The sequence below is a fragment of the Dermacentor albipictus genome, chromosome 10, assembly GCF_038994185.2.
Source record: "Dermacentor albipictus isolate Rhodes 1998 colony chromosome 10, USDA_Dalb.pri_finalv2, whole genome shotgun sequence".
Classification (NCBI taxonomy): Eukaryota; Metazoa; Arthropoda; class Arachnida; order Ixodida; family Ixodidae; genus Dermacentor; species Dermacentor albipictus.
In genome coordinates, this window is record NC_091830.1 from 29,342,211 (window position 1) to 29,359,749 (window position 17,539).

Sequence of the window (17,539 nt, forward strand, 5' to 3'; positions counted from 1 at the left end):
CAAAACTTATTTATGCCATTTTATCGAGTCATGTATCAAACTAAAGAGAGGTTGCGTCCCTAAGTTCGGCCCAATGACGAGTAATCTTCTGTTCAAAGCGATCTTTCTATTAGTAATCCGGTGACATTATTTAAGGCACATGCCAGTTGACACATCCTTCTCGGAAAGACCTGAATAGTACACTGAGGATACAGTTCCACCGTCACATAAAATCCTGAAAGGAACACTTCCGTTCAAGGCAAACTTGCTGGTCCTAATGCCCCTAACTTCTTATATGGCCACTAACCGTGATGGCGTCATCATTAATTTGAGCATTCATATAAGGCACAAACCAATTTTCGCAGTACTTAGGGAGGAAAGGAAATAATTTTTCATTTAGAGGTCAGTGCTTATACCGATTGCGCATTTTCATCATACCATCGAAAGTCGGCTTGTGCCAATCTTCGTGATTATCATCATCATCAATAAGCTATTGGCCAACCCCCCATAGTGGGCATATGCCTCTGGCTTTGAGGTCGTCTTCATTCATCATCCTCAACATACGGTTTTATGAGGAAGAAGAAGAATTATCCTTGAGGGCGCCGACAAGCTGAGTCACCGCAAGACAGGCATAGATTGCAGATGATTCAACATCTGCTTGGTTTGTATCCATGGGCAACATCTTCAGCAGAGACACCGACGACACGACGACACACCTAACGGCCAGGGACAGGCGCCTAATCCGTGACTCGTGGCACGCTTTCATTGCAGAGCGTGAAGATTACGGCGTCATCCTGTTCACCTCGCTCTTTGTCAAGCACCCCGAATACCACCTGCTGTTCAAAAAGTTCCGGGCAAATAATCTCAGCGCTCTGAAAAAGGACCCGAAATTCAGGTGGGTAACTGCCTCATTAGGCGCCAGCAAATGTCCCGACACAAGGTCAAACCCGATAGCCGAGACATAACCAGAATAACCAGAAAATTCGTCAGCTTGCATCAACGCCGCAAAGGACACTGCAATAGAACGAGAAAAGAGAGCGCTGGCAGAGGCAACAGAATTCCATAACGTTCATGTCCACGCGCCTTTTGGCATTATTTATGCAAAAGCACCACCGTTTGTCTGTTCAAAAACTGGCCACACATACTGGAGCGTATGTGTGACAGCAGGAAGCCGACGGCTATAACGATAGATGGCGGTGATCGCACGACGAAATAATTTTTTGTACACCGTTGAAGAAACGTTGCCACCTCTTCAGTTACATCCTGGCCCAATCTCGATGCAATGTAACAAAGTCTCAAAGATTTAGCTGCAAAGAGGATGAATGGGAGCAAATGGCACATCTTGGCTTTTATAAGCATCTTGTTATGGTGCGACGTGGCGAACGTGAGGGAGTGGGGTAAGATTGCCTATCACTCGCGCGTTTCGTACTCGAATTTTTAGCCAAATAGAAACTGGCGTGAGCGCACGGGCTTTAAAATTATTGGGTTTAACGTGCCAAAACCACTTTCTGATTATGAGGCACGCCGTAGTGGAGGACTCCGGAAATTTTGACCACCTGGGGTCCTTTAACGTGCACCTAAATCTAAGTACACGGGGGTTTTCGCATTTCGCCCCCATCGAAATGCGGTCGCCGTGGCCGGGATTCAATCCCGCGACCTTGTGCTCAGCAGCCCAACACCATAGCCACTGAGCAACCACGGCGCGTTGGCATTGACATAAGGATTATTGCACACGAATAACTAAATGTATGAACACGGTCCATTGAGTGAGTGTTACATTCACCAAAGGAAGTGAAAGATCGCACGTCATGAGCGGCACCCATTTCAGTGAAGAAAAGCTTCACAAGTACGCCCTTTAGAATACTTAACATATCAGTGAGAAATTTAAACCCGCGAAAAAATGACTAGTAAGGGAAGTTATCCGCGAATTGAGCAAACCATGAACAGCATAGTTAACCTTGGTCAAAAAAGCTACATCTTTTGTGATACTTGAACTTGTCCCCGCCAGATAGGTGTGGCTACGTGGTCTGTTTACGTCAGAATTGCGAGTGTCCAGTTCTGAGTATCCGTTGTTGAAGAGTTCGGAATGAAACGGCAGAGTGGAGCAACCGCTCTTCCGTTTGTCGAGATTCGATTCTGTCGAGATTCGGTTCTGATATGTCGAGATTCGGTTCTGTTCTCTTCGGCCTTCGAGACCTAATCCTGTCACTTTTCGGAAAGGACTGTCATAGAAAGCACTCCCCTTGTCCTAACGTCAGCGATACAATCATTGTCTGCTCCGTGTACTTCTCTGCAGGTCATCGAACAGAAAAGACAGCAAGGGCCACGTTGTCCATGAGCAGCCCGTTTCCACCTCACCGGGGTCATCATGAGACATCGTGTAATCGTGATCTTACAATGGAACGAAACCATCGCAATTATGAACTGATCCCTCTGAGAGTGCAAATTTCTCTGGCCAGAAATTCTTGTGCGACCGATGGGACAGTGCACTGTGGTTCCTACCACAGGCTGTCACCGTCAGTCCATCCAATTCGTTTGGTATGATTTACTTGTTAAGTTCGTCTTCCTTCACACATTACTATTGTCGATACTGCGTTAATAAAAACGATCACAGGGACTGCTGGGCCAGGTTTTCTCTGGGAGCTAAGTGACATGCCGTGTCATATCTGCGCTGTAATGATTTCCCCATCTTCATTCGACACTCCACTTTGACAAGTGGGTGTCACTTTGGTATCACGCGCCGTTCTCGTAGTTTGTTGTCAAAGTTCTATAATGTCACTTTAGTGTCAGGCGCAAGCACGCAAGGAGACGATCAGAGATGAGTACTATACTGTAATGGTTGGGCGGACTTCTGCCTTCTTAACCGTAACGCGATTTTATGACTGCAAGAGCAACAAGTGTGGTTGGTGGTCGCCGTAACAAATTACGTGATTCTCGTGCTCTCCTATATACGCTTTTTATAATGTTAGCATAGCGTTTCTTTTTAATTACCTGTGGAATATAGTACCAATCAACTCATTTAGACGGATTACTCGAAGAGGCAGCTACTAATTGCCTTGAAAATTATTATTCAATAATGATTCAATAAAAATGTTGCTAATTTATTTTTAACAAGTATTTTCCGCACACAATTCAATGTACGAATCGAAGCCGGTGGTATCACAAGGCTCGATTCACAAGGATATCCCAAAGGGATATCACAAGGTGGTATCCCTTTGGGAGTCATTTTGAGACTGTTCCGAGTTTTTGATATCAGTGCTCTAAAACTTTCGGTGAAAAAGGCTAGGTTAATTTACTTACTTTTTGAACAAAACGCCTTTTTAGGCGTTGGAGTGGAAAAATTACCGGAACACCAATATGTTCCGGCGCAAATTTGGGGAACGCTAATTTCAAAACTGGCATTGAACTCATATTTTGTTCCAAGTACGTATGACTTCCACTTTCACTTGTTACAATTCATAAATTGGAATATTTGCCTTAAAGTATTTAGTTTAGAAGCTTACTAGCAGGCTTTTTAGCTACTAATATTCGAATTTTGAATTTTTTCTGCAAGTAACATCACCTCTGAGACTAATTAGGCTCAAGAAGTAGAATCGTGATGTTTATTCAAGTTTGTAGATTCCCATTTCATTTGTGCAATGTAATAAGCAACCCGCATAAGCCCTTGTGTCCTCAGCTAGGCGATTCTAATCATCGTACAGAAAAATACAAATGCCATAGTTTCATGGGGCAATCATGATGCATGCCACAGGGGATTTTCTTTAATTCTGTTCACAATAAAAACATGCACGGGGTGCCCCAACTACCATGCAACAAGATGTAAAGATATGCAAATGCCTCGGGGCTGGACAGAGTCAATGTAATGTTGTTTGCAGTCGCTTGGAAGTGCTCAAATTATTTTTTTGCAATCCGCCAAATTAGGTGGCTTTACTTAATCAACTTCTCAAAAATATTTACAATAAAATTGGGGATGAGAAAATTGTAGGGCAACGTGAAAAACTCCCGATATAGTTTTTTGCTGCTCAGCACGTGCTACACGAAAATACGCGAGTCCCACGCACTGCGGGAATCGATGTGAGCGAGGCTTCATATTTTGTTTGCTATGATTGACGATAATTAGTGGTGATGTTGACGGCGAATGTGTAATTTCGTCAGAGTTTACTTCAACACGAGAGTGGTTAGTTCATATTAAACGTTCCATTGCGTGCACCACTGCGCCTTGTCTGCGTAGTCTACAGTAGAAACGGGGAGACGTGTTTGCTTGAGGCGCTGTTGTGCGTCATCGTTCATAATCACTGAGAGCTGAGCATTATCATCGCGTCACTTGGCACATCGCATCGTGGCAGAAGCGTTAAGTTTTTTTTTAAATTATGGCGCTATACGTGACTCGCTTGTTTATTATGAAATTCTATGTATACACATTCGCGGTCCGCACCACGTTTCGCTGCGTATCGAAGACCCTTATGTTCCGCACGATGCTTTTTGTCGGGCCTGGGTGTCCTCGACGCTGAATGTACGCGTTGGAGCCATTTTGCATGGCACGCGTTACCGCTCTCCTGCATGCGTGGCAAGCACGCTGTTGAGAGGCCAGCTCCAAGCATTCTCTTCACGCTATGTACGATTGTAAGGTTCACCATATCAGAGCCCGGCCAGCGCGCGACTTGCACCACCCAGCACATGCATTCCTGTCGCATAGAAGAGCAAGCACAGCACGTGCCATGCACTCGAACTACGCATCCCGAACCGCGGCGGCACCGGCCGGGATGGATGGATGGATGGATGGATGGATGTTATGAACGTCCCCTTTGGAACGGGGCGGTGGGTTGCGCCACCAAGCCCTTGCTACTATACTGCCTAATATTCTACCTAGGTTAAACAATGAAAAAAGAAAAAAAAACACTATGAACTACCACGCCCAAATTTTCTGATCCCCTATTGCGAACTGTGCTTTTGTACGTCTCCGTCTTTTGTCGTTTCCCTACTTTTCTTCCACCAATGCTCCAGTCGCCTCTTAAGTGTCTATTGCGGACATGTTTGCTTTACCACTGCTCCCTCTGAACCCAAGGGCTTCAAGGAGGCCAGTGGTGCCTAAATCGACCGCTGGGTAGACGTCTTCACATTCTAATAAAACATGCACCGTAGTTTCCCTAGCTTTACCACAGCAAGCACATGCTTCTTCTTCCTTCTTATATCTCGCTTTATAGGTGCGTGTTCTAAGGCATCCTGATCTCGCTTCGAAAAGTAATGAGCTTCCCTTTGAGTTATCATAAATGGTTTCTTTCCTGATTTCTTTCCTGATTTCGCTCGCCTCCATACGGGATGCATGGAGGCGAGCGCCATCTGGAGGTGTTGCAAGAAACCCAGCGGCGCGCGCAGTGAGGGCATCGCAGCAGGGCCCGGATTATCGGGAGAAGAGGCAAAGAAAGGTTCGGTTTAAATGTGTTTTTCTGAGCATGAAAGAAGCGTGCGAAATTACTTCGAGCGCCGCACCTCGAGCGGCCAGTCGCGCGGCAACTTAGTAGCCAATGATTCCGGCCTTGTTGAGCGGCAGTGCTAATGTTGTTTACTGCATGTGTAATCCGGGCCAGTGTTGAATCTCTATCAGAGTGGCACAGTAGAATGGCGCGCTGTTAACGAGGAATCGGGATGGCGCTGCCAATATTGGAACCACGCTATTAGGCCGTCATGTGGGCCAGGCATTGCCAATCAGTTTCGAACACTGAACCGAGCTGATGTGCCGCCTCGGTCCGTTTAACCAGTTCTACGCTGGCAGGTTTTCTGCTGTATTCGTGCTTTATAATATGGAGAGCTGAGCCGCACCAACCGAAGGCCTGTGTCAGACTTTGCGGCTGCTCCTGGTGTATGCCACGTCCGCCAGATCCAGGAGACGAAGGCACACATCGCCAGTTCGTCACCAGGGGGTGGTACCTACACAAGCGACTACTTTCGCTATGGTCATCATATAGCAAAGGTTTAATTCTCCCGCTGGTATTCGCCTTTGAGAGTGATAAACAAAAAACTGCGTCTTTATTCTAGCACAAGTTTTTGTCAAGCAGTAAGAAATCAACGACATCGAAATAGGCGCGCATGTCATTGCGCCATGACGAACAGCACTCGTTCATCAACAACAACAGTGGGTTGACCAAGAGGCTATGAAATGTGTGCTATGCGATATTTTACAGCGAAACTATATATGGCTAGTCAATTCGTTCGTCCATCCATCTGCCGCCTGTACGCAGGAAACTCCTCCTGCGCGATCGCATGCGCATGCGCGAAAAAAAAAAGAAAGAGAGGCATGCGATTGGCTGCGCCAGAAGTGACATCGTTGCGCTCCGTCGCACCCCAGCGAAACTTGTGCAGAGCGCACAGATTTTGGCTCTGAAGTGGGTAGCCCTCGCGTCATACATACTCCTGAGGAACAGGCAGCTTTCGATCAGCAAGGCCGCGAGTAGAACCGGGAACGAGCTCGTCTACGCGATGCTGATGCTGCAGCCCGGGCACAAGAACAGGCCCGTGCAGCCTTGTGCAAGCAGAAACTGCGTACCGAGCATCCGGCAGCTTGCCAAGCCGTCGTCTAATGAATCGTCGGGATTAACCCAGTTATAAACACTGGGAGCGCACGTTTTCACTTCGTTAGTTGGCCATCTGTACGGAGTGCTTGGGCAGTGCTGTTTTATTATGCCCGCGGAAAAAATTACAGGAGCCGCTACACAGACTAACACCACGACTCTCTCGTCGAGGTTGCATGAGGCTCTGCGGAGCTCCGCCCTCGACGACCAAACCTGGGCGACCCAGCACGCCCGCGAGGCGGCGGCGAGGCAAGCCCTCGACGTCCCATCGTGGGAGGCTTAGGCCCGGCTATCATAAAGTGCTGGTTCATCAATAAAAGTTTATTCCTCCTCCGGTGCAATTACATGGTTCATAATCATCATCATTTATTATTATTTCCTTAAAGGCCCTTGCTTGGGGTATGATGGGGGGGGGTGGAGTAGTACATTACCAGAATACACTAAAATTGGTCAGTAATACAAAGTGGGGAAGTATGTGAGAAGTCATTGAATGAATAAAAATCAGTCAACAAAGGACAGGATACACATGATCAAACTGGGATCACTAAGACATACTAGAGGACATACTACATATTACAACATACTTCAGCCATTTGCGAAAATTGCTCTTTTACCAGCTCCCGTTCGTCTAGTTTTTTGTTGCCGCCTGGAAGTTGCCCACGCTTGTCTGTTCCTCTGAAGTTTCAAGGACTTGTTCAGCAAGCTGTTTTTGAAGCATTCGTTGTCGAAATTCTGTATGTCTATGTAAAATTTTAAGAAATCATCACGTCTTAGCAAGGTCGTTCCTGTGCTTTATATTTTTCGCTATGCTTTGACACACACCAAGCGGTGTTGGCTACATAGCAACGGCTCCCTCCAGTTGAACCTAGCGGCATCTATCGCACAAAATTGACATGTTCAGTTTACCAAAGCTGCTAACGAGTACGTAGATGTACACCTCTTACTTTTTTAAGTGTCAGCTGGCCATTGCAAGACGCATCTGAGTGACCTTTAATTTATTTTTTTTCTGTGAGTGTACGCAATGGCTGGTTAACCTGTGTTTTAAATAATTTGCACAATCTTGAAGCGTTGAGAAGAACTACAGTACGCTAATCACCTAGATATTATACCGATTCGTCGCTATTGTCCTTGCGCTTACACATGACGTATTTCAACAATCAGCGCGATTACTTTAGTATCTGTCTCGACAGACTGCCTCCGTTTCTAAAGGAGATCTTAACATTCGCTGGAAGACCATAAGTGTTCCACATGCGAACTCTATGCAAACCTTCCATAAGAACCAAACACAATTTAACAAAGCTAGAGCGTGAGAAGAAATCACTGCAGCAGTGCAAGTACGCCTAGTGTGCGACTTTCTATTCCATAGCATAGCGTCTCGCTACTTCATTCCTTTAGCCTTTGAATGTGTCAATGAGTAAAACAGCGACACCTATCAGTCACGATGAAAAAGCGAAGAATATGGGATACGCCGTTGTAAGGGACCTCTTCGGCGACTCCAAAACGCCGCGTTTCCACTTCTGTTCCACGTTTCTGTTCTTCCTTCGCGTCATCTGTGACTGCGTCTGCGTGTCCAGTAGCTCACATAGGCATGCGCACAGAGGTTCGCGTTCACTCTGCAACATGACGTCCGGAACACGATCCTTTCACGGACCCTTCAAATGTTCTTTCGCGTGCAGCGGGCTTTTCTAACTCTCTGCCGCCTTGGGCATTTTCGAGCCCTATTGCTTTTGGGGGGCTTCCTTCTTGGGGCCGTGCTTGCCGGGTGAGGCGCCGGTCTTCGTTGAGTGCTCTCGGCGGGCTTTGCTCCTTGAGCGCGCGGCGAGCTGTCCACCAGCTTTCTGCCCTACGGAACCGGAGGGCTTCCCTCGGAGACCCGACCTTCCCAGGTCCAAACGGGAGGCCAGCCTGTCCGTGGTCTTCGGTCCAGCCTTGAATGCGGCGACGATGTGCCCGTTCACCAACTGCATGTCAGGAGTAAGAAGAAAGTTGAGAGGGGCGGCCGCGTGGGTGGGTGAAGACTGACCAGAGAAGTGCCGAGCATAGTGCGTAAGAATGTCTCGTAAGGATTCGTGGGCGTAAGATTGTCTTCCGATTGCATACCTATGTACCGCTGGGCTCATGAATGGGTGCTAACACGTTTTTCAACAGCGAAAAAGACCTACAGATGGAGCAACTGGCAGCCCGGGCTCTCAAACTAACCCCGTCTCTATAGCAAACGCCTTTACCGACCAAGCAGCGACGGTTAGCAACCATGCCCCTCTCCAGTCATGTTCGTTTCAAGATAAAGCCTCGAAATCGAACTTCCTAGAAAAAATTACTCTTAAAGCGCAACAAAATCATCAACCGCATTCTTTCCATCCATATTCCTTATACGATGACGTCTCGGTAGAAAAACTGAATGAAAATAATACTTATTAGGTGCGAAAAGTAGCACTCGTACCTTTCAAATGCGTGTGTGGTGGAGCGCACTCAAAAAAGAGGTAAAGGCACATCAAAGAATCCTTGAATTTTATTGTGACAATAGTCACAATGACAATGTGACAATTATGACAATGCGTCATTATCGCAATAAAATTGTGACAATGACAATATCACACGCTGGAAACGGCGTGTGATAGGGGTTCGTTTAATTCTCGCACCAGCCGAACAAAGCATGCCCGAATGCCGCCGGCCAAGATGGCTGCGCCAGGACGGCAGACGGTGGAGCGTGCACTTTTCGCCGGCGTAACGTAACCCAGTGGCTTTAGGCTTATGATGATGATTTATTGGCATGCTCTTTGGAACGGGGTGGTGACAGATAGTCACCTAGCCTGCTTGAGTTAATCGGGTGTCCTATACATAATTTTCATTCTGACTGTTTTGTGTACGACTCCTTGCTATTTTTTTTTCTCTTTCTCCAAACGTCACATCTGCGTTGTACCGCTGCCTATGCCTTTAACAAATACCGTCATTTTGTTTCATTTCATTTCGTTTTATTTCGGCACAATGATGAATTTATAGCAGGCACGAAATGATATGTGCACAGGCTAAAAGCCACAAAAGGCTTAGTGGGGTCTGTACCCGATAATTGCACTTTGACAGGGTTACAAGGAAATGTTCGTATGTGACGAGCATAGAATGAAAGAACTATACATCTGAAATATAATACTAAAGGTCTAACATTTAAAAGAAATCACTTTACTTTTCTTATGGCGTCAAAAGGTATCAAAACTTATCATAAGATCACATGAAGCATTAAACTTCAATCAACTTCAGCAATCAATCAAGAAATTCCTCAAAAGGAAGCAATCAATCTATCTCTTCGCCGCCTTTTTTCCTCCAATGCATTAAATGTCTCTCATCTCGATGGCTGACCGAGTGATGCTTCTGTCCACTTTAAATTCAAGTGCTTCTGGAAGGTGTACGTTGCCTACGGGTCTCACTGCGTGAATACCTTCGCAATCTATTAGCATGGGCTCAGTAGTCTCCGCATATTTGCTCCAGCATACACATGCCTGTTCTTGTTGCAAATATTTGCTCGTGTGTTTTTATCTTTACGCAACTAGCCCGAACTTCAAATAGCAAGGCACTGCCCTTTATCTTACCGCACAGATTTTCTCTTCAAATTTTTCTTCTCCCCTTCTTGTAAAACATCGTGGTCCTTTTTTCTATTCTTTGCATCCAATTCACTGTCTCGGTTTCTTTCACTTTCTTTTTGATGACTCCGAGTTGTCTACTTACACTTTTTTTGCCAACTTTCTTGACCTCTTCCTTCCATTCTGTGTCATCGCTTTTAAAGTACAAATACTTGTGCGCTTGTGCCGCCCATTTATTTTTAGGCATGTTCCTGAGTCTTTCTTCAAGGCTGATTTGGCTCTGCACTTCTCTAACTTCAAAAGAGACCCAAATCCTTGTCACTGCACTGCCTCATTTGTGGCTTTACCGTGGGCTCTGAAAGCCAACTGGCCTACCGATCTTTGGTTAACTACCAACCTCGAAAAGATCTCTCATTTAAGCTCAGAATGGCATTCACGAACGTTAGCGGTGGCACCGTTACTCATTTCCACGTTCTACGCGCCATCTCGTATGCATTGTAGCCCCAAAGAGCTATATAGTTATTTGCTGATGGATTCCCCTTTATTTTCAAGTTTATGATACCAGGTAATTACTCGTCTCTTCATTAAACATCACAATTCCTGGCATCTCTGTACCTAGATTTTTCGCTATGTTGACACAAATATTTGCAAGTACAAGCGTAACTACGTAACTCTGACGCGAGTGGTGGACGTTCACATTACACCAGGCTATATCCGCTCCTTAAGAGACTTAAAGACAGCGGAGCAGATTGGAAAGCCAATGGGTATAGCCGATGTTCTAGTTCACATTGGAGAAAGAAATGGGGCTAGGCAGGCCATGTAATGCGTAGGGCCCATAACTGGTTCTCTATCAGAGTTACACAATAGGTGCCAAGAGAATAAAAGCGCAGTCAAGGACGGTTCAGAATTACGAAACTTCAAGGCAGAAGGTGGCGTTATCTGGTGCAAGACAAGGGTAACTGTACATCGCTGGGACGAGTCGTCGTCCTGGCAATGTACATATGATAGTGACCACTTTAACGAGGATTCTAAGCGCGCATGTGCTTCGTTGTGCATTGTACATCCTGGCCACGATGGTAGCGACATTGCAAGGCACTTTTTAAGTGTCAGTTAGAGGCAGTACTCACAGCAAAAAGCTTGCCCCAAGCCTCCACGGTGGGTGGCGTCATCAGCTTCGGTTCTTTAGACTTCAAGACATCGACGATGACGAGGGCGAAATCCTCAAAGTGCTTGGGCGCGACGCCGGTGATCCTGGTGTGGAACTCGGCGTTCTTATTCACCAGCGCGGCGAGGTTGTCCGGGTGCTCCACAGACTCTACCATATTGTTCAGTTGCATGCCAATGGTCACGCCATGTTCCCTGCGACACAATACTGTTTAGTTAGGTACATTGGTAAAGTGATTCTAAACAGTATCCTAATATGAGTTTGAACTCAAGGACTTCTTTTTTCCCTCCTAGGGCTTCAGAAAAAGGGCTATCAACATTAAAAATGGAGTCGAACTCTCTTTTTTCTTTAATAACACGCCCATACCGCTGCACTGATGGTGCCAACCGGACATCACAGAGTTCACACTATTTTCGCGCATATGAGTTATTCCGTCGGGCGAAAATTCGAAAATGTTCTGAGACTGAGTATTTGCTTTCAATCGCAATGCAGCTCTCGTTTTTTTGCGATAGCAATTATGCAGGCACTTGAGGTACGTTTTCACCGTCGCAGTCATCGATCCCCACCGGCCGTTCTGTTCAGAATGCGAGGTTCACGCGGCCCAGCACGATGAGCGCACCTGGCCCGCACGCCCTGTGATCGACGTTGCGCGAACGTTGCGGATACGGTACGACGCAGCAAGCGAGGCATGCGCAACTATCAGTCGTCTCAAAAAGCTTCAACACTGGCCCGATGAGGTACAACGGCGGTGACGCTACGGGTGTCTCACCTACGTGATGTGCCAGATGTGACTGATGGAAAGCCCTTGGTGTTTTCGAGCACCCAATGAAAGGATTAGATGGTCCGATTAGGCTGTCCGTTGCGATCAGACCATCAGTGTGGCGTGCTTCCTTTTCAGCGTACGCAACGTATCGTGTAATAGGTTCGCATGTGCTGCATATGCCCAAATATAAGTGCCTACTGATACGGAAGTAAACCCAAAGTACGCAGTGGCTTAACGCTCTCAGCTTACGATGGCTGGCTGGGTGAAGTCGCGTCACCTCCTCGTCTTCTTCCCTGATCATTTAAGCAGTGTCTGAGACGTTCGTTGCTGTTTACCAATCTGTGTGCTCCGGCAACGTGACGTTGCACTATTAAGCCTTCATCACTCTCACACACAAACTTCACGTTATTGCCTACGAAAGGAGGCAACCCCGGGACACGGTCAGACAGAACCATTCTTTTCAGCGCTGCGGGTGCATATCCCGCACTTTGCCTTCTAATTTTCATTCCTTCCAAGCGCTTGGTCTACATGATAACGCTGACACGTTGGTTGATGCCCTTGAGCGAATCCTAAAACTATGCATAGATAATTTTGTTCCCCTCAAGCCTAAAATGAGAAATCCTCGTGTTCATTGTTTGCGGCGACTGAGAAAACGCATGCAATCCTGACAGTATTGTTCGCTTTAGCACTGCTAACGAAGAACTGCGTATCAAAATGCAAGCAGCTAAAACTTTTATTTTAGTGTTGAACTACCAGAATTATGACAATATAATCCGCGCGAATTCAGGACTTCTGTCACACCAAGGAAAACTTCTGCTGCTTCTTTCATATTGCATGAGACAGCTATTTCAGACCCCACTGAAATAGCTCATGCTTTAGTGCCTACTTCTACTCAGTGTTCTCGCACGACAGCAACTTTTTGGCACTATTCGCAAGGGCTAATTCTGAGCTCTCTAACGGCCATGGGGTAATCAGTGAAAACGGCATTCTAAACTTAATTCTCAATTTAGGCACAATGAAGTACACTGGCCCTGACAATATTCCGAACAGCTTTCTGGTCCGGCACTCTCTCTGGTGTTCAAGTTATTTGGCGGTCATTTTTCACAAATCCTTGACTTCAGGTATCGTCCCCCAGTCTTGTAAGCCAACCTAGCCTCTTTATGAATCTGGTGAAAAGCAACTTTTTCTATCTATAGGCCTATATCACTTACCTACGATTCCGGGAAGCTACTGGACCATATCCTACACAAGCATATAACAGAACACCTTCTCTCTAACATACAACATGGATTCCATCGTGCTTTCAGCACAATACAACTGGTGCCATTCTCACATGACATTACTAACAAACTTCATATTGTCAAACAAAAAAAGGATGCTTGATTTGTAGCCTTTTCTGAAGCCTTTTACATTGTTATACGCATCTAATTGGACTACTTACTCGACTGCAAATGTAACAAAAAGCGTTCCGCAGGGCTCTCTTCTGGGACGCTTGCTACTTTTAATATTCATAAATCACCTTCCCAGTAATACTAAGTCAGAAGTCCATCTTTATGCGGACGACTGCGTCCTATACCAGGTAACTTCTCCTAGTGATAGCACCTTAATTCTGGATTCCTACCCCAGATTTTGCACCTGGTGTACTGATTGGCAGATACGCGCTAACTTTCGAAAAACAGTAGTAGTGTCATTTACTAACATCTGTTTTCCTTCACAGCATGTGTACACTTTCATCAACACGATAGTTCCCCTTGGCATAGGTGTACAGATACCTTGCAAGTATCTTCACCGACAACATGCAGTGGTTACAGCACATTGATCACATTACATCTGAAACACTAAAACTAATGCAGAAACTCCGCTGCGGTTGTCTAAGTATGCCTAAGCATACAACCAATTTTAAGATGGCTAATGCCCAAATTTCAAGTTGGCCCACCCCAAAACTCTAGTTGGCCCACCCAAGTTTAAGTTGGCCCACCACTAAATTTCAAGTTGACCCAGCTCCAAACTTTAGTTGGTCCAATTCCAAATTTTCAGTTCACCCAACCCCAATCTCTACCAATTTCTAGTTGACCCAACCACATGTTTAAGCAGGCCCAGCCCTACTCTAAGCTTCCCTATGCATTTTCTAAGGAGCCCTACTTATCTGGCTCTATGGGTATTTCGTTTTTGTTTATTTTTTTGCTCTAAATTGTTCCTTATCGCTTATAAAGCTAGATCATCTTCATTTGCAGTATTATAATTATTAAATTCTCAACTTTGCAAGTTACATATTTTCGTGCAGCTACAAGGCGTTACACATTTCGCGTGACGAGCCTGGGGTACTCGCCAAAAAATTCGTACGCTATAAAGAAGGAAAATACTTAAGACGAACGTTATACAAGTCGCCGAAATATACAAAATTGCTAATGTATAAAACACTCTTTCACCGTGTACTACAGTAGGCTTGATGTATCTGGAACCCACATAAAGTTTGCGATATAAACAAAATTGAACCTTTGCAAAGGAAGGAAGTTCATCTGATTTGCCATCACTGCGATCGGGATTCTTCGCCCTGGCCCACAATGAATTCTTCGAATTGATCTATCCTGTGCACCAGGTGGCATGCCAATCCTATGTCACTATTACACTCAGTTGTTCACTCGTCTTGCCGACGATCCGCTGATGATTACATCGCGTGTGCGAGTGCTTTTTCCGATTATATGTTGTCACAGCCTCGAACTAAAGGCTTCCTTTGACGTGCTAACATTTTCAAACAGCGTTAGTTCCTGAGAATTGTCGACTGCTTTAACGAGTTACTCGGTTCTGTTCGTGAATTGGCGCTTTCATATTTTGTAGAACCACTTCAGGGATAAGTTTACTGTCTTTTTTGTCTGCTTGTGGTATCTGCTGTACACCACTCCGGCACTGGCCCTGAATGGGGCTGCAGTATTTGGAAATCAATAAACAAATAAATGACGCGGTGTTGAGTGCCACGCTTTCGCTGGTACCTGAACTTGCTGTCCTGGCGAAGCGCCTCGAGCTCCTGGCCCTTGAACTTGTTGAATAACGTCAGGTATTCTGGGTGGGCCGTGAACAGTGCGTCGAACAGCAGGACGCCGTAGTCGCTGTGGGCCTTGGTGAATGCGCGCCACGAATGGAGCACTAGCTGCTTCTGCCGTTCCGTCATGCCGGTGGCCTTGTCGATCTTGTCTTTACTGTGGCCATGACCCATGGCTGCGACGGCGGCGAGCTCAACTTCTACGACGAGCACATCCGGGCACCGAGCCGATGATGACGATGGCGACCGAAACCGTGGCCGATACCCACAACTGAAAGCCGATTGTTGCAGTGGAAATTTTTTTTTAATGCGAGGGTAAATGCCTCAGGGCATACAGGGGTATGGGATGCGGGCGAATAAGGATCGTTAAATTAATGAAAAAAGATTTGCGGATCTAATGAAGTCCAAGAGCGATCGATGATGTGGTCCCTGCGAATCATTATTGTTGGGTTCGGGATGATGGTGACGATGGTGATGACTTCTTACGAGCTGGCGCATATCCGGGTAAAAAGGATAGATCGTGAACCTGCCGGCGTTGATCGAAAGTGTTGTTGATGATTGCTGCCAAAAACTGGCAGTTTTGCCTGAAGGGCGCAATCATTGACAGTGGTATCAAGGCTTACCTTTGCTCTTAAACTCCACAGACGGTGTTCAATGTATATGCCGGTGCGATCTGTTGGCGGGAAACATACAGCTACAATTTGTCAGAAATGCTTAGCGCTACTTACGAGCGGGAACGCGAAAGCATTATAGTCCCGTTGGTGAATTTTTAACACGTTCCTTCTCCACGCCAAGGTGGTTTTTCGTCTGAGCAAGCTCTCGCCTGCGTTCTAACTGCGCCTCGGTAAGGCCAAATCAAAACACGCCAAGCGCCCTCTCCCCCTCCCCCTCCCCCCCGTCCTGGCACGCGTACATCTCCTCGCTTTACAGTTCACTATACCCCGCTCCCTCCCCTTGCACACGAGCTACCCTTATTGCCGTTTGCTGTACGATTCGTCAACCTTGCCCGCTATGTCCTTAGGCCTTAGAAATCCTGTCCCTATGGCTTCATCTCTGGGAGTCCTCTGTAGCAGTGTACAGTCGACCAAAAAAGTTTACGGACCACGGGATCTCAGTAAATTCAAAATATACGAGCAGCCTTTAAAAGCAGCCAGTAAAATTGTGCATCACAGTGTTGTTCGCATATGCCACAAAAGGCTAAAAATGGGAATACCAGGTTGTGTTTTGAGACTGAGGAGATATTCAGCTTTGTGTCAGATCTCTTGGTCCGTAAACTTTTTTGGTCGACTGTACGTGGCCATTAGTCAGCCCTGTAGAAGCCTCACCAGCTTTCCTCACCTCACTACGGCCAATAATATCGCACACAATGCCTGATAGTTCTTCAAAGAGTCCTGCTAAGCTAGGTTCTCTCGTGAGGGTTCGTGTGTTGAACGTTGCCAGGTTCAGTTTCCAGTGGCGGCCTGTCCGGGTTCAGAGATCCTTAGCACCCTCTGCGGCGCTGCAGGCCTGACCATCGTGCGCGGCCGTGCGCAGCCACACAGGTTTTATTTTGAAGGCGAACTGCGCGAGGGACAGATAGCGCCGAGCGCTGATCGTTTCGTGCGCGCTATGTTCTCGCCGCTTAGTTCGTGTTCTAGCGAAAGGTAGCACGACGATCAATTCGCTCGCCGCTGCTGCTGCGTTTCCTCACTGTAGCGTTTTGACGGCGAGTGAGATATGTTCATGTTTGCTTGTGCACACGTGACACCATGCTTGCTTAGTTAGTGAGCGAATTTTTACAAGCTCATACGGCCGACAAAACTACTATCCGTGCTTCGTATGGCTCTCTATTAATTTGCTATCGCAATCGATGCTGTACACGGGGGCCAAATAAACTCATTTTATTTTCATTGCTGAGGTAATTGTTACATGCGTGCATCCACAGAATCCGGACATACGCCTATCGCGTGAGTGGGGAAAAAAAGTAAAAATTGTAATAATATTCCTCTTTATCAGAGCTGGCACTCCCTGAGGGAGTGGAAGTAGCAAGGAATAGTAATGGTGCCTAGAAAGGGGTAGAAGTTAGCCAGAGGTAGTTCCTGTTGGCTACCCTGCACGGGCGGAAGGAGTAGGGGGATAAGAAGGCAGAAGTAGCAAGCTGGTGCGCCGCTCATCGGCCGTGGTTCGGAAGACCGAACTGACAGGGTTAGTTCCGATAAGTGAAGCCAAAACAAGCGGCGATAGGCCCAATAAGCTCAGCCATCTTTCATCAGACGTCATGCCGCTAACAGCGCAAGTCATTTCTTTTTAAACAACGCATCCAGCAAAAAGGCGCTGGTTGCTGCAATCAGTAATAGCGATGGCTACAACGTGAGCTTCGTGAGACATGCGGCCCTGCCAACAAGTTGACCTTGCAATACAAATTCGATTCTCTTTGCCTTTAGAGCACGCGATGCGTGTCACAATATT

At 46.5% G+C, this 17,539-nt stretch overlaps 2 protein-coding genes across 4 annotated transcripts in view; one reads left to right on the forward strand and one right to left on the reverse strand.

The window, feature by feature from the left end:
* LOC139050738 (extracellular globin-E1-like) overlaps positions 1 to 2,630 on the forward strand; it is an 82,822-nt gene extending 80,192 nt beyond the window's left edge. For 2 of the 3 annotated variants that reach the window (XM_070527424.1, XM_070527423.1), the window contains exons 2-3: positions 751 to 874; positions 2,276 to 2,630. In XM_070527424.1, coding sequence (XP_070383525.1) covers positions 751 to 874; positions 2,276 to 2,351 — 200 coding nt within the window. In that variant the 3' untranslated portion in view covers positions 2,352 to 2,630. Of the gene's footprint in view, positions 1 to 522; positions 875 to 2,275 lie in introns of those variants that run through there. The other variant, XM_070527422.1, reaches the window with a different exon arrangement.
* Positions 2,631 to 7,526: 4,896 nt separating this feature from the next.
* Positions 7,527 to 15,347, reverse strand: LOC139051058 (cytoglobin-1-like). The gene is made up of 3 exons (XM_070528110.1): positions 15,042 to 15,347; positions 11,251 to 11,482; positions 7,527 to 8,509 (listed from the first exon to the last, which is right to left on the reverse strand). The coding sequence occupies exons 1-3, from the start codon at positions 15,263 to 15,265 to the stop codon at positions 8,267 to 8,269; spliced, it is 699 nt and encodes a 232-aa protein (XP_070384211.1). The 5' UTR covers positions 15,266 to 15,347; the 3' UTR covers positions 7,527 to 8,266.
* Positions 15,348 to 17,539: the final 2,192 nt, after the last annotated feature.